The following is a 22,045-nucleotide window of genomic DNA, read 5'->3' on the forward strand; positions in this document are numbered from 1 at the left end:
AAAGTACAGCTTATGCCATGGCATCTGCAAAATGTAATTTTCCTTATTAATGAAAATTACGACTTTTTCTAGAGGAAAAACAGGCGAACCAGGTAAACGGAACAAATCATTCATACACCATGCAAAATGGAAAACAAGCAACATAGACATGTAGAACTAGTTCTTCTATCTTTCAAAAACAAATCCCACGAGGGAAATAAATGGAGTGCCCCATAGCCCAATGTCACATGAAAAGGTTTCAGTTCAAGGTTCAAGTTTCACAAGGACGAAGTTTAATTCAAATTTGAATTTTGCAATAGAGATCGAATAAGTTTCATTATCGTCATTAAGTTCACTCATATATATGTTTTAAATTTCAAAATATATTGTTCATTCATATATATGTTTTAAATTTTCAAAATATACTAAGAAAATGTTAAGTTCATTCACATATATGTTTCAAATTTTCCAAATATATTTAAAAAATGTTTTTTTCTATGTAACAAAACATCTTTCTAACCTATTGAAAGGGATAACAAAAAGATTCAAAACTATTACAACAATAATTGGGGTATTGAATTTGAGAGACTAACAATCATTCCTCTCAACCACCCAAAATAAACCATGTTGATATATAGAAAATATTTATAACCATCTAATTTATATTAATTTATAATTTAAAAAATAAAAATAAAACCACCCAAGATAATAGATATGTACAAAATATTTATAACCATATAATTTGTAATTTAAAAAAATGTAACTAAATTAAATTTCGCATCCAACCATCAATATTTATAACCATATATTTATATTAATTTGTAATTTAAAAAAATGTAACTAAATTAAATTTCGCATCCAACCATCACTGGAAGCAGTGGATGGGTCAGATAAGACACTGGTTGGTCTGCACCATATATATCACTGAGTTCCTTATCCACCCATTATCAATCAATCTTTATAACCGCAGTCAACACACTGAGCAACAGTGGTAGAAGCCGGGGATCATCGAGTAGATAGAGCAAATTTTGCATTTGTGGGAAAGCGCGGTGCTCCATCTCCGCTTGGGCTTGTAAATTAACCCTTAAATAACTCTATGAATAGCCCGTCAAAATTTGTTTAAAATTTCGGTGAACCTTAACGAAAGCATTTAAGTTTTGCCTAAATTTGAACCTCGTGCTTCAAATCCAGCAAACCTTGTGACTTAGCCACAGCCTTCTGGCCTCGAAGTGAACCCTCAGTACCACGCACCATCTGAGTGTTTTCTATCTTCTTCAAGGTCTGAAACTCTTATCAGCTACAAACAACACAATCCCTAAAACACTCGAGCCTCGCAGTGACCTTCCGTTACTCTCTCTACAGCTTCCCATATGCAACCGCAGACCCATAAAATGTGTATATAAAAGCAGCAGAAAAATACAGAACATTATATTTGACTTTCTAAATACAATATTGCCAACAAATTCTTGGTAACTCAAAATGTCCATTATACCAACATGCAAGTATTCAAAATAACACTTGAGTTTATCAAGCAATAAGAACAACGGGCTATATTTGCATTGACGCGAGGGCCATACAGCTTCCCCTTTTCATTTACAATTCAGTTAACAACTATTACATACGTGACAGCAGGCCAATAAAACATGTACAAGGGAAATAGGGAAATACGGTACAATACATTTGACATTTTAAATACAATATGCAGCAATAATTAATTGTTCAAACGAATGCTCAATTTTGTTTAGCAACAAGAATAAAAGACTAGATTGTGTTGCCATAGGCTTCCATCTACATTCAAGGGTCATTCCATAACTACAAATTTATCAAACCATGCTTCCATATTACATAGCTTATGAATTGTTTTGAAGGTGATGGTGATGGTAGTGAATTCTAACATAAACAAATATGACCATAAGTTTTAGTGCCATGAGAAAATATAAATAGCCAGATGCATAAAATATATCACATTACCATTCAAAAAAGAAACATTTTACAAAATACAATTCCATAACAATTTTCTTCCCTGTTCCAACCTCAACAAAAGTAAATGATCGTATAAGAAATTAACTACCAACAAAAATCCCAAAGTTGAAGGAAGACATCCCCAAAAAAGATGTAACTTTCAAAACCGGATGACTTCACTCCTGCCATTGCACCTAAAATATCAATATAAAACGTGTTAACAGTGGAACAAGAGAACATTAAAGAAAACATTAAAATCACTGTCGCTTACCTAGTCATTTACTTCTCAGAGGAGTTTGGCCCTCTCTTCTTTCCAAAAGTAACCACTGCAAGGTAGAGCACTTGTGTCAATAAATTAATTTTCAATATGTAATTCAATGTTTTATTTTCTGAAAGCTCAAGTGTTCTGAAACAGGTTCCTTGCACAATACATTCATGTGTTTCAGGCTTCAGCACACATAGTTTCCAGATAGAAATGTAAATTCAGATGATGTACCCATAGAACGATAGAAATTATAAATTATATGGGAAAAACCCAATACAAAAACATACAATCAACTCACAGTTACAAGAAGCATGCAAATTGTTCAAAATTTTAGATAATCATAAAAGGTAGAATGTAGAAAGATACAATGAAATAGCAACCATTCTACATTTAAACTTGTAAAAAGATCATAAACACGTCCTGTAAGAATAACTTGGAAGAATGATAAATGTAACAATTTGAAACAGACATATAAGATACAAATAAAACATCACAATTTATAAATCATAAATGAGGTGTCAAGACTCAGAACAAGCATCACAGATTTTTGGTGGACCAGAAAAGTCTTTATATTGGAAAAAAAATCCACATATTTTGGGTTTTCTGTGAGATAGGGTCATGTGTCAATTATAATAGCTAACTGAATCAAGAAGGGAGATTTGAATAAGGGACAGTACAGTCTCAGACACAGATAAGTAAACAATACATTGATTTTCTGTGAGATAGGGTCATGTGTCAATTCTAATAGCTAACTGAATCAAGAAGGGAGATTTGAATAAGGGACAGTACAGTCTCAGACACAGATAAGTAAACAATCCATTGATTAATCAAATTCTACTTCCTCGAAAACTCGGTCAAATAGAATTCAGACTGGATGGGTAATGTTGATTCATCATTCAACAATTTCAACATACTGCTTTAACAGGCCAGCAGATCATTCTCTTTGAAAGGTTCAGAACTTATCTAATTTTGATGACAAAAATTCTAAAAATAAACCAACGCATTATGTATTAAACAACACTTACTGAGGGCCCCAATGCCAAAAGATTTGTGCCTAAACTTTTTGTTTCCCCGAACTTAATGCATGATCAAAACAACTCTAAAAAAAATGACCTTCAGGTAATTGAATTGACACATGGCAATAAGAACTGTTGTTTATTTTATGCAATATATTTTTTGTTTACTTACAAAAAAAACCTGTTACCAGATCCATGGATCTGCACTTCAGATCTGGATCCACATAGATCCACTACAAATCCACCAACAAAATGGTTCTGTTTTATAGGTGGAAATGGATACTTGCACCAGAAATAGTTCCTGCATTTGGAAACAGATAATTGGATATGCACAGAAAGGATGATTGATTTTCTCTAAAATAAAGATTATGATTCCATCCACTTGGAATCAGGTGGTTTCTCCGTAGTATTGTATAAAATGAGATGTAAAGTTCCATAAAAAAAGTTTGTGAGAGGGGGAAATAGGAGATACTCCGGACAATTTCCTCTGTGGGGTATTCAGAGATGTACAGACAGCATTGAGATCTTCATTCTGGTTAGTTCATCAATGGAATTACTGTACATTTATTATCTTCCAACTACGTGTATACTGACTGGAATGTATATCTAAATCTCTGAATTAAACCTGGAGTCAGACATTTACAAGTCTAATACTCTGAAGTTGAAGATCAGTAGATCACAAATCTGTTTCCTTTTTACTAAGCCGTGTTATACTAGATACAATGGAACGTGACTCAAATGGTGTTATAATGACAACAATTAAAAGACGTTGTAAATGCAATTTACCTCCATAAGCCTTCTTTTACCATTCAAGCAGTTGTGTAACAATGGCCAGTTTTTTGTAATGGCACCTTTAAATAATGTCGGTGGCCAAGGGGCTTCTTGTATTGTTGGAGAGTCATTACTGACCTTGAATGATAAGAATTGCAAACTCCTGCCCCATGGAGGTTTCCTTGACACAATGTCAGGGTTTTACCAAGGAAATTCCTGTGTCTATTTGTCTGAATCAGTTCCCTGTTTCGTGTGCATTTTTTCTTTTCTAATTAGTTAATTTTACGGGCTCAAAATACCAACAAGTGGTATCAGAGCCACGAGGTTGTGAAAGGCCTGAGATAAAAAAAAATTCTGATCACCAATGAAAGAGGCAAGAAAGTGGAAGTTTCCTCTGACCATGAGAAACCAGAAGAGTCATATGAGAAAGGTCACTGCCATTTTTTGTCTAGGCACCAAAATGAATCGAACAGCCACAAGGTAAAAGTTGAATGTGCACATAGAAAACACTAGCAAAGGAGCAACCGAGACTAAGCAGGGCCCGCAGAGGAGCCGCAAACTTGTAAAATCATTTTCTGGAACTTGTGAAACCAAGTAAAGGAGCAGCCAAGCAGCAAAACGGGCATGCAGATGAGTCTCGGAGCATAAATTACGGGCTCGAGTGGCCAAAGAGGTGCAGAGAGTCGCCAAAGAAGTGCAGGCAACCGCAGAGAGTCAAATTGAATTGGGATTTTAGAAAAGTCAAGACAGATCGAGAGAGCGGAACGGTATTTTTTTATTAACCTAGCCGATGTCTGGGTAATTTAAAAAATAATTAAAAAAAAAAAAAAGAACCTTGCAGAGTTTTATTTCTAAAAATAACCACAAAATTCGAATTTTTCCTGTGAACAAGAAAATTGGAGTAGGGCTTCTGAAGAATTAGTGGAATTTTTTTCAAGTTTGAGTTTTTTTTTTAAGGTTTTTTGTTTGAAGTGCTTGGGTATTCCGAAAGGGAAACAGTACTTAAAAAAAATTATACTAGTGAAAAAAACCAAAATTCAGAAAATTAAAAAAAGGGAAAACCCTAGTTGAAGGACTCACAATAGCAGAATTTTGAAAGAACTCAGTCATTAAAAATAAAATTATTAAAGGAGCCTGTGTAGAAGGAAAGTGGCAAAAATGACTATTGCCAATTTGAGGTGGAGAAATTCACCGATAAAAGTAATTTTGCATTGTGGAAACTGAAGGTACAGGATTTGTTGGTGCAACAACAGTTGCACAAAGCATTAGATGAGGTAAGAAAGAGACTTGTTGACATGACAAACTTGAAATGGGAGGAATTGGACGCCCGAGCTCTCAATACCATCAAGTTGTGCCTGGCAAATAATGTTCAACAGCAAGTTCGTTGGGTAAATTAGAAACTTTATAAATGACCAAGTCTCTAACAAACAAAATTTACTTGAAGAGGCAATTATATAGCCTCTAGATGAAGGCACTAAAATTGTAAATCACCTAAATGCATTTAATACCCTTATTTGCCAGTTGACTAATATGATGGTAAAATTTGAAGAAGATGAACTCATTACTTTGTTATACTCCTTCCCCGAGTCTTGGGACCATTTTGTAATTTCTATCAGTTTGAGCACAATCGAATCTCTAGAATTTGATTACAATGTGGGAGCTCTATTATCTGAAGAAGTATAGAGGAAGTCTAGCATTGAAGCTTCCACGCCACAAGCTATGGTAGCTAGAGATTGGTCCAAGGAGACGAGAAAATTCAGGAAGTTCTTCCATATCAAAGTCAAGAGGCAAGAAGCGTAAAGCCAAATGTTGGTTCTACAACAAGATAGGGCATCTCAAGAAAGATTGTTGGAAAAGACAAGAGTCCGGTGAAAAGCCAAAGAAGGAAGCAAATCAAGTCAAGTCAAGTCAAGTATGATTGATGAAGTCTTATATATGTGCAGTGTTTCTCAAATATGATAGATGAAGTCTTATCTATGTGCAATGTTTCTCAGCATTTTGATGATTGGTTGGTAGATTCTGGCGCTTCTCATGACATGAGTCCACACAAAAACTGGTTCACTTCATATCAAGTTGTGAATGGCAGTTCTACGTTTATGAGTAATAATGTATCTTGTCAAACTGTTTGGGTGGGAAATGTCAAAATTAAAATGTATGATGGTATGATTAGAATATTGATTGATGTTAGACATGTACCTGAATTGGAAAAGAATTTAATTTTTTTGGGAGTATTGGACTCGAAAGGTTACAAATTTACTGGTCAAGGTGGAGTGCTGAGAGTTTCAAAGGGAGCTCTAGTTGTTATAAAGGCAGAGAAGATCGAAAACCTTTACAGACTTAAAGGAAGTACTTTTGGTCATTGAGGCAACGACTGTATCTGAGGAGGCAGGAGAAAATACTCACCTATGGCATCAACAATTGGGTCACATAAGCGAGAAGGGCCTTTAGGTACTAATGAATCGCAAACTACTTCCTAATTTGAAATTGTTGAGTTTGGATTTTTGCAAACATTGTGTATATGGAAAACAATGTAGACAAAAATTTAAAGTTGATAGTCATAATAGTAAAGGAGTTTTGGATTATGTTCATTATGATCTTTGAGGACCATCTCCTACAGTGCCTTATGGAGGTGCATCTTATTTTGTGGCGTTTATTGATGACTACTCCAAGAACGTTTGAGTTTATGTGTTAAAAATAAAGGCAGATGTAGTTAATGCTTTTAAACAATTGAAAGTTATGGTGGAAAAGAAAACTAACAATATAATTAAATATTTAAGAACTGACAATGGTGGTGAATTTACTTCTTTAGAATTTGAACAATATTGCAAGAATGAAAGGATTGTTAGAAACAACTATTGTCTATACTCCTCAACAAAATGGTGTTGCCAAATGTATGAACGGAACTCTTGTGGAAAGAATCGGAAGTATGATCATCAATGCTAATCTACAAAATGAGTTGTGGACAAAAGTAGTATCCACTACTTGTTAGTTGGTAAACAAATCAGCTTCAATTGCTATTGATTGCAAAATTCCTGAAGAAGTTTGGTTAGGTCAGTCTTGTGATTATTCATTTTTGGGTGTAATGCCTATGCTCTTATTCCAAAGAATCGACATTCTAAATTAGACCAAAAAGCAAAATTTTATGTCTTTGTTGGGTATGACAATGTTGTGAAAGGATACAGGTTGTGGGATTCTTCTATGCTTCTATGCATAAGATCTTCATTAGTAGAGACGTAACATTTCATGAATCTTCTCTTTTAAAACTTAAAAGTAGACGTTGAAAAAGTTGAACAAGAACAAGTATCGTCAAATTAGCAAATTCAGTTGAAGACTCAACCTTTTTCAAAAAGTCAGAATAAAGAAGAAACTTCTGAAGAAAAACGTGAAGAAGAGATAACGGAAAATGTAAAAGTTCAGCAACAAGCCACTCTTAGAAGATCTACAAGGGAAAAAAAATCCCAAAAGATATGAATGGTTTGCTTCATTTGTTGCTTTGATTATTGAGAATGGAGAACCTTCTTGTTATCAAGAAGCAATAGATGATGAAGATAGTGAAAAATGGAAAAAAGCTATGGACGAGAAAATAGATTCCTTGGGAAAAACAAGACCTAAGATCTTATAGAACTTTCTAAGGAGAGAAGTGTTGTCAAATGTAAATGGGTCTTCAAATTGAAGAGAAATGTTGATGGAAATATTGGAAGATATAAAGTGAGATTGGTTGCAAACAGGTATTTTCAAATAGAAGGTATTAATGTTAGGTTTAGGTCTGTTCTATGCTTAGAGCAATTTATTTCAATTTTCATAGTTAGCTCAATATCTTTTCTAGATTAGCAATCACATCAACATTAAAGTAAACTGCAGATAGAACGTAATCATAAATCGCAGAAGACAAGCCAAGACAAGAGGACGCAAGATGTGGCGCTAGCTAGAGACAAACCCCAATGTGGGGAAACCCGTGATCAGTTCTTCTTATACGTTCTTCAATAGTTCAGCAAAGAGAGAGAGAGAGAGTACATTTACAACTGAAGTCAACACTTTGACTTATCTATATGAGAGCATATATCATCTCAAGGAAGATGATACATGAGATCAGTTGAAGACATGTTGCTTCAACTGATTCTCCAAGGTGACTCCTTCACCTATCATCGTGTTGCATCTCGTCATCATGTTCCACTTAACTTCCGCCTCACCATGTTGCACCAATCATCATAATGCTGCATCTCATCACGCTTCATCAATCATGACAGTACCCATCACTGTATTGCATCATGTGCCATTGTTGCACCATCTTTCCATACTGACCTATGTGTTTGCTACACCTAGCTAGCTTGTTGTCCTAAGCATGCTTGTTGTCCCTAGCATTCTTATTGTCCCTTGCATGCTAGTTGTACTTGTTGCACTAAGTATCATGTTGTTGTCCCAATGTGTTATACTAGCAACACTATGAACTTGCTATATCATACTGATGTACCTCACCATTGTGCTGCCCCTCATTATGCTATGATACACTTCATCGATGTACCCATCATGCTGCAACATTCATCAACATGTTGCTGCAATATATCTGTTGCTTGCAACATCATGTTGCTTTAATGTATCATCACTGTTTTCTCCATCCAAGTGATTGTACTATTATCAACACAGTCCTAACATATGTTGCCTTGCTGGACAGACTTCAAGGTATACCCTTCAGCACCCTTCTCCATGTCATACAAGCCGCTTTCAGACCTTCCTTCCTTCCTTAAAGCAACATAGGGCTCTCCATGGAGCTACATATAGGGCAGAGTAGGGCTCTCCATAGAGTTGTATAGGGTAGCATAGGGTTCTCCATAGGGTTGCATATAGGGCAGCATAGGGCTCTCCATAGAGGTGTGTATAGGTAGACTTCCTTCACTGCGTTAAAATCTCCTCCATGATAGCGTTAGGATCTAGGGCATCCTCTAGGGTAGCATATCCTCTTTAGATCTCTCCTCCCACCAAAACCTAAAGACAAGTGGAGAGGAAGAGATCACCAAGAGGATGTGTGTCCAAATGACTTTCAAGGCACCTCTAATTATACTAAAACGTTGAGCACAAGTGGGGTTTATTTGTTTGTTGGCCGACCTTGACGAATTGTCCCATAACATAAATAAATTCATATCTCCATGAATACTTATCGGAATCGGATGATATTTAGATTAATCCTACACCTCTTGATGAGAGGGATCCAAGAAAAATACCATCTGCCATTAATAAGATGATCCACATGGAGTTTGGCCCTAGTTGCCAATTTTAACACTCCATCCCAACTAGGGAGATCTCCATCTGCTGATCCACATATGTCCGATTTTACTATCTCTGCCATCAGTGCCTTGCACTGCTCTGCTCTGCTAAACCATGAAGAAGAAGAATTGATAGAGAATGTCTCATACCATTCTCTACTGACCTGAAGTCAGTTTCATCTGAAGAGAATGTATCATATCTCTTACTGACTCGAAGTAATGTTTTATTGATCCCAAATCAATATCACAGGAGAGTGGCTCAAACCACTTGTACTGATCCCAGGTCAGTTTCATTGATCACAGATCAATGGAGGTCATCTTAGCATAGGGAGCACAGTAGATACAACGATGTGTCCATCGATAGTACTACTATGGTCCCTAACCCCATTTCCCTGCTCATTGATCAAATGAGAGATACTTCCCATGAGTCCCAGAGTGCATGGGTAGGATACCTCGACACGAGAACTAATCATCCTGTCCCACAAGAGAACGAATCATCCTGTCCAACAGTCGCCACAAGAGAACTAATCATCCTGTCCCACAAGAGAACAAATCATCCTGTCCAACAGTCGCCACAGGAGAACTAATCATCCTATCCCAAAGTCGCCACGGGGTCTCACAGGGGAAGGTTGAACCTTTCACCATGTACATAGCGCACCACCAGGGGAGGGTGAGTCGCCTTGTGGTCGTATGTCGCTCCAGTAAGTAACCCAAACCCCCAGAGCTCCCAGAGCTCAATGCATGCAACATGCAGGACCTTACAAGAAGGTTTCTCAACGACTCCGTCATTCAGGAAAGTCATTGATTTGACCTTCCCATGAATCCCAGAGTGCATGGGTAGGATACCTTGACACGAGAACTAATCATCCTGTCCCACAAGAGAACGAATCATCCTGTCCAACAGCTGCCACAGGAGAACTAATCATCCTGGCCCACAAGAGAACTAATCATCATGTCCCAAAGTCGCCACAGGGTTTCACAGGGGAAGGTTGAACCTTTCACCCTGTACATAGCACACCACTAGGGGAGGGTGAGTCGCCCTATGGTCATATGTCGCTCCAGTAAGTACCCCAAACCCCCAGAGCTCAATGCATGCAACATGCAGGACCCTTATAAGAAGGTTTCTCAACGACTCCAAGTCGTTCGAGAAAGTCACTGATTTGACCTTTCCCCGAGGCTTTGAAAAAATGTTTGCAACCTGTACATCAGTTTCAATGCGATGGAGTCTCCTCGCTCATCGACTTACCATATCCCAGATAAGGTAGCATCTGATGTCTATCTGCTGGAGCAATCATCAAATACAGGATTCCTCAACAATCAAATCCCCCTGGTTGTCACAAAGGATCACAGTGGTATTCATCATATGTACAAACAGCTCACTGAAGAGCTTCCACAACCAAGCAGCTTCATGCGACATCATACTCGTAGCTATGTATTCGATCTCGGCATTGCTTATAACAATCGACTTCAACTTCCTACTCGTCCATGATATCAAAGTAGAACCCAAAGAGAACCAGCATTGAAGAGTGCTCTAATGATCCTCCACACTGCCTGCCCAGTCAACATTCAAAAAATCATGCAGCTTCATATTTCCGGCAATGTATCTCAATCCATGAGAGATTGTGCCCCGAAGATATCTCAAAAGATTCTTGGCACTAATCCAGTGAGGCTCAACCAAATATGAGCTCACCATGCTAACTGCAAAACATATGTTCGAACGAAAGTTCACCAAGAACATCAATGCAAATGAGTTTATGAAACTCAGAGACATTTCCCAAATCTGGTCCAGCATCGTCACCATATAACTTCTGAAAGTTAAGATCCTCGAGGTAGTCACGGGTTTGCAATTTACCATTCCACATCCGGAATCCAACTCCCTCTTACTTCTACAAGTGAGAGGGTATGCACATGCCTGAAATAGGTCGTCCTCAGAAGGTGCCGGTATGAGAGGTCTATCATCCACAACCTTTAAACAATGGTTTGGATCGACTTCACTCTTAGTGAATCTCAGCTTCATCTGACAGCTATCAATCCTCTCATATCAAACCCGGGGTGATCTGCTTCAAGCCATAGAGGGCTTTCTTCCACCTGCACACATGAGATTCCCAATCATGAATCTCAAACCCCTCGAGTTGTTCCAAACCTGTGGACCTGCTACATGAGGGGAATGGTCCCCTTGTAAGATTTTCCCTTCGTACATCTCAGACATGTACCTTCATGCTCCTTTTGGATTCAGGCATCCCTGTCATCATCTGACTTACAGACCTCTAGTGTTATGTGTCAACTGACATGGTCCCCAATGGACTTCCTGCCAACCTTGAACTCAAAGATAAAAGCATCGTTGAAAAATCTATTTCCAAACACGTACCTTTCCATTGATGAATGCCACCCTGAAACCTTTTGACTTCCATTACTGAAATGGACACCAAGTTCTTCTTGTGATCAAGTACATAAAAGAGATTCGTGTAAATGAATCGAGTTACCCACATTCAATTGAGGGGTAACATTCCCTACACCCTTTCCGGGATAGGTGGCATCAACTCCAAGTATAATCCCACAGTTGTTTCCATCTCTACCAAATTAGTGAGAGCACCCTTCTATCCGATGAGGTGCCTTGAAGCACTACAATCAATAAGCCAGATTCCCAAAGAATCTAAAGGAGAGGGCCAATACAAGATGACGCTTCTTTACCTTATCAAAAACAACAATTGATTCTTCATACCTGGGGTCCCTTGCTTTCTCTGAAGAGTCGGTTATTTCCTTAATGACCTGCATTACCTATCATTTCTCTGATCATTGAAGATGTCCCTAGAATGATTATTATCATCATCAAGTGATTTGTCCCTACCATTCGGACATTCCTTCGCATAATGGCCGAACTTATTGCAACCAAGGCATCTGCCTTTCCTTCCACCCTTAGATCCGGACTTCCCAATGAAGTGATCTTTAGGTAGGCCATCAGAGGCTTCCGCTGCGCTATTCTAATAATATTCTCTGCTTCGATTCCACCCTTCGTGAATTTGTATAGGGTTAGGAATCCACTGATCCTTTTGTCCTTTTCCAACTGTCTTCAGTGATTGCTCTTTCACTCTTGCTTGGGTTTTGTCTTCACCTCAACTCTGCTACCATGTTAAGTTTAGGTATGTTCTATGCTTAGAGCAATTTATTTAAATTTTCATAGTTAGCTCAATATCTTTGCCAGATTAGAAATCACATCAGCATTAAAGTAAACTGCAGATAGAACATAAACATAAATCGCGGAAGACAAGCCAAGACAAGAGGACACAAGATGTGGCGCTAGTTAGGGACAAACCCCAATGTGGGAAAACCTTTGATCAATTCTCCTTATATGTTCTTCAATAGTTTAGCAGAGAGAGAGAGAGAGATAGTACATTTACAACTGAAGTCAACACTTTGACTTATCTAGATGAGAGCATAGATCATCTCTAAAAAGATGATACATGAGATCAACTGAAGACATGTTGCTTCAACTAATTCTCCAAGGCGACTCCTTCACCTATCATCGTGTTGCATCTCGTCATCATGTTGCACCTCACCGTGCTGCACCCATCATCACAACTCTGCATCTCATCATGCTTCATCAATCATGACGGTACCCATCATTGTACTACATCATGTGCCATTGCTACACCATGTTCAATCACTGACCTGTGTGTTTGTTGCAACTAGCTAGCTTGTTGTCTCGAGCATGCTTATTCTCCCTAGCATGCTTACATTCCCTTGCATGCTAATAGTACTCACTGCACTAAGTATCATGATGTTGTCCCAATGTGTTATACTAGCAGCACTATGAACTTGCTATATCATATTGATGTACCTCACCATTGTACTGCCCCTCATTATGCTATGATACACTTCATCGTTGTACCCATCATGCTGCAACATTCATCAACATGCTGCTGCAATATATCTGTTGCTTGCAACATCATTCTACATTAATGTATAATCATTGTTTTCTCCATCCAAGTGGCTGTACTATTATCAACACAATCCTAACATATGTTGCCTTATTGGATAGACTTCAACGTATACCCTTCATCACTCTTCTCCATGTCATACAAGCCACTTTCAAACCTTCCTTCCTCCATGGTTGTGACTGGGGCATGCTTGAATAGTCATTTTTATATCACCTGGAGAACTGCGGTTAGGGCAGCATAGAGCTTCTCCATAGGGTTGTGTATAGGGCAGCATAGGGCTCTCCATAGAGCTATGTATAGGGCAGCATAAGGCTCTCCATAGGGTTGTGCATAGGGCAACGTAGGGCTCTCCATAGGGCTGTGTATAGGGCAGCATAAGGCTTTTCATAGAGTTGTGAATAGGTCAGCGTAGGGCTCTCCATAGAGCTGCGTATAGGGTTGCGTAGGGCTCTCCATAGAGCTGTGTATAGGGCTGCGTAGGGCTCTCCATAGGGCTGCATAGGGCTCTCCATAGAGATGCGTATAGGTAGGCTTCCTTCACTGCGTTTAAATCTCCTCCATGATAGCTTTAATATCTAGGGCAGCGTATCCTCTTTAGATCTCTCCTCCCACCAAAACCCAAAGACAAGTGGAGAGGAAGAGATCACCAAGAGGATGTGTGTCCAAATGACTTTCAAGGCACCTTTATTTCTACTAAAACATTGATCACAAGTGGGATTTATTTGGTTGCTGGTCGACCTTGACGAAATGTCCCATAGCACAAATAAATTCATATCTCCATGAATACTTATCGGAATCAGGTGATCTTTAGATCAATCCTACACCTCTCGATGAGAGGGATCCAAGAAAAATATTTGCTGCCATTAATAAGATGAGCCACATGAAGTTTGGCCCTAGTTGCCAATTTTAACAATTAAATTTCATGAGATTTTTTTACCAGTCATAAAACATGTTTCTATTCGTATCGTGTTAGCACTAACTAACTACATTACTTGACCTTGAGTTAGAACAGCTAGAAGTTAAAACAACTTTTCTTCATGGATATTTGGATGAGGAGATCTATATGGAACAGTTAGAGAATTTGTTTACAAGGCCGCAACAAGAGATTAGTTTGGACAGCTCAAGAAATCATTGTATGGCCTGAGACAATCACGCAAGCAATGGTAGAAGAAGTTTGACTCCTTCGTGGTGAGCCAGAACTTCACTAGAAGAGAATTTGATCATTATGTGTATTTTAAAGATCTCAATGGCATATTCATTATCTTGGTTTTGTATGTTGACGATATGTTTATTGGAAGAAAAAGCATGGAAGAGATCAACATGTTAAATGCTCAACTTTCAAGGACATTTGATATGAAGGATCTTGGAGCATCAAAACAGATCTCGAGCATGGAGATACACAGAGATAGGAAAAATGGAAAGTTTTGGTTATCACATCATAAGTATGTGGAGAAAATACTTGCAAAGTTTGGTATGAACAATGTGAAACCTGTTAATGTTCCTTTACCTTCCCATTTTAAAATTTCTTCAGGTTTAATACCTAGTATTGATGAAGAAAAGAGGTATATGTCTCGTGTACCATATGTATATGTAGTAGGCAACTTAATGTATGTGATGGTATCTACAAAACCTAACATTTCACATGCAGTTCGAGTTGTCAACAAGTTCATGGAAAATCTAGGAAAATAACATTGACAAGCAATGAAATGGGTGCTTCGGTATTTGAGAGGCAAAAATGGTCATTGTCTTTAATGGTTGTAGAGAATCAATCTGTGGATATGTTGATTCCGATTATGTTGATGACTTGGGCAAGAGGAGATCTACTACAGGATCTGTCTTTACTCTTGTAGGTGCAGCAATTAGTCGAATGTCAGAGCTTCAAGAAACAATTGCTTTGTCCATGATTGAGACATAATATATAGCTGCTTCACATGTCTGTAAAGAGGCAATCTGGTTGAACGGTCTGTTAGGTGAGCTTGGAAGGATACAAGATAAAGTGAATGTTTATATACTGTGACAATCAAAGTGCTATTCACTTATCTAATAATCCAACTTATCACAACAAGACTAAACCATAGTTTTAAAATTCAGCCAATTCGAAATGGAAACGGCCGAGTTGATCTGTTTCATTGCCCAAAAATGTGACTCGGTGGAAGAAATGGTTCAGTAGGCCGAGTCATGGCTGACTCGGCCAACTCGGCCGTTTCTGTATTGACTCGGCCGAGTCATAACCAGTGGCCTCTAACCCCATCAAAACAGCGATTTGACATTTTTTTAATGACATTTTGAAGTGTTTGTTGATTGGTTTGAACTCCAATGTGTTTTATGAACTAGTTAAATGTTATTTGGGGTCCATTTCCCCCTCCCAAACACTATTTAACACACTCAAATGCTCTCTACTATTGATATGCTATTCAAATTTCATGGTAATGTTAAATTCTTAAAGTAAAAGTGACATTCTCCTTAATCTTCATTTTCATCCTTTTACTTAAATTTTTAACATTACCATGAAATGACTCAGGATGTTTGAGAGTGGTTTCGGCCTCATTGGATTTCATATGGAGAAAGTAGAATTTTAGATTTCATTCAAAATCCAGCAAACTTATCAGTTTTTTAGGATTTCAGGATTGGAGGATTGCAATGTTTCCATTGAATTTTGTCATGTATTAGGGTATGGAACTCGTATTTAATCAAGAGCACCAAACCCTCTATGTACCTTGATGTTAGTGACATTGGTTGTCGAACTCCTCTGGGATTCGCTCCCAAACCAAGAGCTTCTGAAAATGTCGCTCCCGCTCCCGTTTTCGCTCCTACTCCCAAGTAACACAAAGAAGAGAAACCATTTGGATAAAAAACGGTTAAATGATCTAGTTTATGTCCAATACAACCTCCGACTCAAACGAAACCATTTGTTGAACAAAAGACCTGATTCAGATCCCATTGTGTTGGAAGACATTGATCCAACATCAGATTGGGTAGTGGAGAGTCGTCCAGCAGAGTTTGATCCTGATGAGGATCTTGATTTAGATTTAGATATTGACACATCAGTTGAACTTGAACATGTTGTTCAGTTGAATGCAGATCCCAATCCACCAGCCTCAGTCTCACAGCCAGCAAGGACTCAAGTTGTAGGTGCTCCCTCTGCTCAGCCACGACAGAAGCGTAGCCGCATATCTACTCTATCTCAGCTTGCATCTGTTGCAGTTGCACAGCCTGCTAGTGGTACCACTTCTACAGCTGCAGTTGGAGATGATGATGAGGAGGAGGAGCCATGGGGCCCCGTATCTAACTCTGATGATGATCCAGAGATTGATCGACACGATCTTGGCTCCTCTGGTAGTAGCTACTAGCCAGTAGCTGTAGTACTAGTACTGGAGTCTGGTCATAGTTTACTTTTGTTATAGAGGCCATTTCTAGCCTCCTTGGTTATGTTTTTTTTGTTTTGAGTCTTTGATCATGTATGACAATGTATTTCCATTGGGTACCATTTTGATATAATGGATTGGTTCATGAGCCTACTTTGATCATATGTTGTCTTCCATCTATATTATAATGTTGTGTCTTTGGAAACATGAATGAAAATCTTTAAAATTATGTTTAAAATCTTTAAAATTATGTTTTTTTATAAAAAAATAAATATTTAATGTATTTTTTACAACGACCGAGTCATTGAAATCGAGCCGGTTGAGTCATTACCGTTTCAGAGTCGGAGTTTTAAAACTATGGACTAAACATATTGATGTAAAATACCATTTTGTAGGACAAGTAATTGATGGCAGCAATGTAGCTCTCAAAAAAGCCCAAAAACAGAAGTATTGTGTATACATGTTCACAAAACCAGTTTTGTTAAAGAAGTTGCGATGGTGTTTGGCTTCTCTTGGCTTGCAAATAAATGATAAACGGGCTTGGGCAATGGATTAGCAAAATTGTTGTCAATGTGGAAATCATTATAATGACAACAATTAAAAGACATTGTAAATGCAATTTACCTCAGTAAGCCTTGTTTTAGTGTTCATGCAATTCTGTAATGGTGCCTTTGTATAAAATGTTGTTGCCCAAGAGGCTTGTTGTATTGTTGAAGAGTCATTGTTGACCTTGAATAATGAGAATTCCAGTTCCTTGCCCCATGGAGGTTTCTTTGACACGTTGTGAGGATTTTACCAGATAAAATACTGTGTCTACTTGTGTGAATCAGTTTCATGTTTCGTGTGCATTTTTTTTTTCTAATTGATTATTTTACGGGCTCAAAATAAGCTTAGGAGACTATTAAATCAAGACAGGTATGCAAGGGTTTGGGTGCATGTCAAGTTTTAAATCGTATTGAAGGTCAATGTTCTCCTTTTAGCCAGTATGCAGTCTAAGGGTTGGATGCATGGCAAGTTTTAAATCGTATTGAAGGGCAATGTACTCTTTTTAGCTAGTGTACAGGTCAGATCAAGCAAATCGAGTAACAGAGGCTCCCTAAACAAAATTTTGCTGTATGAGCTATCCAAATCGTAGAACCCTAAGGCAACTACTCAGTGTATGCCCTGTTTGGACTGGGTATACTCTGTTTCTGATTACATAAATCACTGTGCTTTGACTCGTAACGCTATTGCCAAGTCAAAACAAAGTTACGTTGCAGGAGCTGCTGAATGAAAGGAATATCGTGGTGCATCTCGATATGAGGAAACAAAACCTCGCAGAGGCAACACACTGTCAAAAAGACACAACAAACCCTATAAAAAATAGCCGAAGAACGAGAGAAAATCGATCAGAAAAAAGACTTACCTGCGGTAACAAACCGGCGGTTGTATTGCATTCGCTTGTGGGCGCGGCCTCTAGGCTTCTTCTTCTTGTCTTGTTTGGCCACCTTGGGCGTCTGCCCTCTCACTTTCCCCGCTCGGGCAAGGGAACCATGAACCTTACCTGCAAAAACCAAAACCCCTTGACTTAAGATTTTTTATGAAAACAATAAATGAGGTGATATTAGAAGATCTAAACTTACTCATTGTGATACAGTAACGTTGCAGGAGCTACTGAATCAAAGGAATATCGTGGTGCGTCTGAATTTATGTAAAGGAATCGATATGGACAAATGAAAGCTCGCAGAGGTAACACTGTAAAAAAACACAACCCTGTAGAAAATTGCGGAAGAGAAATAGATCAGACAAAACCCTAATCAACGATAAATTATGACAAGTACAATAAGGATGGTTGTACAAACCCTATAAAAAATAGCAAAAACCCTAATCAACGATAAATAAGGCTCTCTCCCAGGATTTCTATAAGTACAATAAAAATGGTTGTTCTAAGATAGATAAATGGTTGTTCTAAGATAGATATATAGATATATATTTTCAGTGCTTTTTTTTATATATTTTTATTTTTTCCACAGTACTTATTTTTTGTTTGTTATTTATTTGGAACGAAAAAAATACAGAGTAACAGATTTTGAAATAAATTTTTCCAGATAACTATTAAACATATCTTAAAAAGAGTGTTTAAGAGAAATGTGCCAAAAAAATTATACTACAATTTTTTCACATAACTATCATAGTGTTTAAGAGAGATGTGCCAAAAAAAATTATACTACAATTTTTTCACATAACTATGATAACTACTAGACATAGCTCTGTTAAAAAGAGAAATGTGCCAAAAAAAAATTATACCATTTATAGTTACATTGCTCTAGACTCCTTATGAAAATTGACTTAACTAAAATAATTACAAATAAACTATTACATTGCTCTTTGCTCTGGACTCCTTATGAAAACTGACTTAACTAAAATAATTACAAATAAACTAAACTATATATATGTTGCACTTATTGCCCACATAAACATAGCAGCATTTGGGTTGTTTTCATGGTACCAACTAGATTTAAGACATTTGAATTACTCACAAATGGAATTCTCTTTGAATTTTACTCATACGTGGAAATTTCTTTTTTATTATTATTGCATCTTCATTTTTTTTATCATTAGATATCTATAAATAATGTATTTTAGATTTTTATTATAAATTTTTTAATATTATTTTAATATTTAAAATTTATTTATTTTATGAAAAATGATTATTTGTATTGATTATATATGATATTTAATTTTATCTAAATTTATTTATTTTATAAAAAATAATTATTTGTATTGATTTTATATGATATTTAATTTTATATATTAAGTAAAGTAGGTTACAAAATGTTAAGAGAATTTTCATTACTTTGTGTATGGCATTGGTAAAGTAATAGTTGGTCTATTAGGATAGTGATTATGCTGATTTGTCAAAACACATTACTTTTAAGGTGATGTGTTGATAGGTTGGTTTATTACACTTTAATGTGGAGTTTCTTTCTTATGTCTCACATTCCCTCTTTGAATGGGGAGGTAATAACCTAAGTAATAAGTTTAAATTTCCTTCTTATAGTTTTAAATTTACCTAAAATGTCTGGATAAATTCTTGTAAGTATGTTTTTTTATCAAAGAGTATTTAACTTCATTTTCAATCTAATTTTGACTCGTAAAGGCAAAGGGCTTTCAGAGTTTTCAATGTCATGCTACACAAGGATGATTGAAATAACTAAATATGTAGCATCAATGTGACTATGAAAAAAGCTTGCAAAATTGGGTTGGACAATGTCGGGGGCAAAGGTAATGGCTTTCCTAATGCACTAAAAGGGGCCTCTTGAGCACTTTGATCCGAATGGAAAGATGTATCTCTTCTTACTGTGGATGTATATGTTGGGTTGTGTTATATTCTTTCCATGACTAGCCCACGTAGTTAATCGAGGGGTTAGAGAGGGGGCGGAGTCCCCCCCCCCCTCTTTCGTTGCACCGATTGCGTAGCGGGGGGGTCACAGGGGGTTTGAGGGGTGCGGGTAGCCTCCCTCTACGCTGCCCTGGAAAATTTTAGTTTTAGACCCTATATTAGGTTGGGCAGACCTACCTATGGTTTTGTGCATGATTTTCCCACATGGTTTTGGACGCGATGGTTTTTGATCCATGGTATTGGATGCTTTGACATGTATAAATATGTATTGTAACATTGAAAGGAACATAATGAAAAATCAAGCTAGTAGTCCCGGTTTTGGGATCCAGGGGAAAATTTATGTGTATATGTGTTTTATGTGTTATGCTCTCGCATTGTTTATTTTCTATGTTTAAGAATTTGTATGCAAGTAATTTATGTACGGGGTTAAAACCTACATTGGGTGAAAAAATCTTGCAAAATTGGGTTGGACAATGTCGGGGGCAAAGGTAATGGCTTTCCTAATGCACTAAAAGGGGCCTCTTGAGCACTTTGATCCCAATGGAAAGATGTATCTCTTCTTAGTGGTGGATGTAAAGGCCTAACTATTTGGAAAAAAATAGGGACAAATCTATAAAAACAAAAAAATTAATCATAAACACTAAACAACTTCCTTGGAGGTAGGAGTTCCAAAACTTTGGACATTAGAAACTCTTTAGATCAATGCTTGCACCATCATTTGAGATAGTAGGTCCTAACAATTTGCCTTCATTGCACCAAATACATATACTAGTACATTTTCTTATGACAATTTCAAATTGTATAAGTCAAACACATGGCAAGGGTACTTTTAGTTCTTTACCTATGTCCATTTCTCCAACATGTCATCATAGGGTATGACCAATTCCTCAAAGTCTACGATGCCTTCAACTTTCTCCTCCTCTATATCATTGATTGGGGATTCTTTCATTGTTGATCCTTCTTCCCTAGGAGGTTGAGCAGTGAAATACATGAGAGGAGAAGGATCAAATGGAACCACTAGCAAACCTAAAAATAAATGGATAATATAGCAAAGCTACCATAGAGAAATGTGCCAATGACAACCAAGATAATACCAAATGATGACAATGGAGCTAATCTATACAAGTGCTAGAGAAAGGGCACAAAGATCACACCAATAAAAATGCAAAGAATGTGTCCATTATAGACTTAAAACATATTATGAAAGAGATCGTGTCACACAGTAAAGAATAATTGAGAAGAACATGAGATTATGAATTACAAATCACTCTTGAATGCGTATTTGCACACAACTCAAGAGGCGAGGCACCCTCCCGAGAGGGGTTATGGAGTCAGATACAAGTTGACTAGATCAACATTAACTGCAACTTTGCATTAAAATAAAAAGAAAAATTGGCATTAGACAAATACATTAATTATATTATATAAGTTGATCATGTCTACATGTAAGGATTATACCATTCTTAAAGTCCACCTTTAGTCAAAGTAAGGGAACTTAATGTGAAGGAATTACATCACAGCTTGCCCACTTAATGTTTAACATAGATCATATAATAGACATATCATCTACCCTCAATGGCATATCCCCCACACCAATTTAGTGTCCTGCATTTGTAAATGCGACATTTGGTAAAGCAATAGAAAAAAGATCCAATAAAACAAGCTAGTTAGTGGAAGTTTGAAGAATGGCATTTGATGTCTTTGAGAGAGAGGGGGGCAGATGTAGTACATCCAAAATAGACCAACATCATAATGTTGAAGATATCCATTGTAATATGCTAAAGCTCAAATGTGGAACAATCATCTATAAAAAATTGTGGCACAAATAGTGGAATAAATATCGAGGACTTGTGAATAAAATCTCCATCGAAGATGGTGTTTGCACTTGTGACATCCCATATGGGTTAATTCCCCTTGTAAACATTATAAATTATTCCTTGTAGTTATCTAACTATAAAATTAAAAATGGCTGAGAGAAAGGGACACACATTCTAGAGTTTGAGGAAGGAGATTGCTTGGGATTTGAAGGAAGTTTGACTTGTTACATGAAAGCCATGAAAGGTTGGCATATATGCTTTAAATTGGGCTAACCACATCAGTTAATGG

General features: G+C 37.2%; 1 protein-coding gene across 2 annotated transcripts; it reads right to left on the reverse strand.

Moving 5' to 3' along the window:
- Positions 1-1,928: 1,928 nt before the first annotated feature.
- On the reverse strand, positions 1,929-18,452 carry LOC149196592 (small ribosomal subunit protein eS30z/eS30y/eS30x). Of its 2 annotated transcripts, none has more exons than XM_089405580.1 (4): positions 18,180-18,452; positions 17,963-18,100; positions 2,213-2,267; positions 1,929-2,123 (listed from the first exon to the last, which is right to left on the reverse strand). In XM_089405580.1, the coding sequence occupies exons 1-3, from the start codon at positions 18,181-18,183 to the stop codon at positions 2,221-2,223; spliced, it is 189 nt and encodes a 62-aa protein (XP_089261706.1). In that variant the 5' UTR covers positions 18,184-18,452; the 3' UTR covers positions 1,929-2,123; positions 2,213-2,220. The 2 variants fall into 2 exon arrangements, with proteins under 2 accessions (XP_089261706.1, XP_089261705.1); XM_089405579.1 differs by having other exon boundaries at positions 1,929-2,135; positions 18,180-18,446.
- Positions 18,453-22,045: the final 3,593 nt, after the last annotated feature.

Source organism: Pinus tabuliformis, chromosome 2_2, assembly GCF_031772625.1.
Source record: "Pinus tabuliformis cultivar Carrire ecotype Pingquan chromosome 2_2, CPIR1, whole genome shotgun sequence".
Classification (NCBI taxonomy): Eukaryota; Viridiplantae; Streptophyta; class Pinopsida; order Pinales; family Pinaceae; genus Pinus; species Pinus tabuliformis.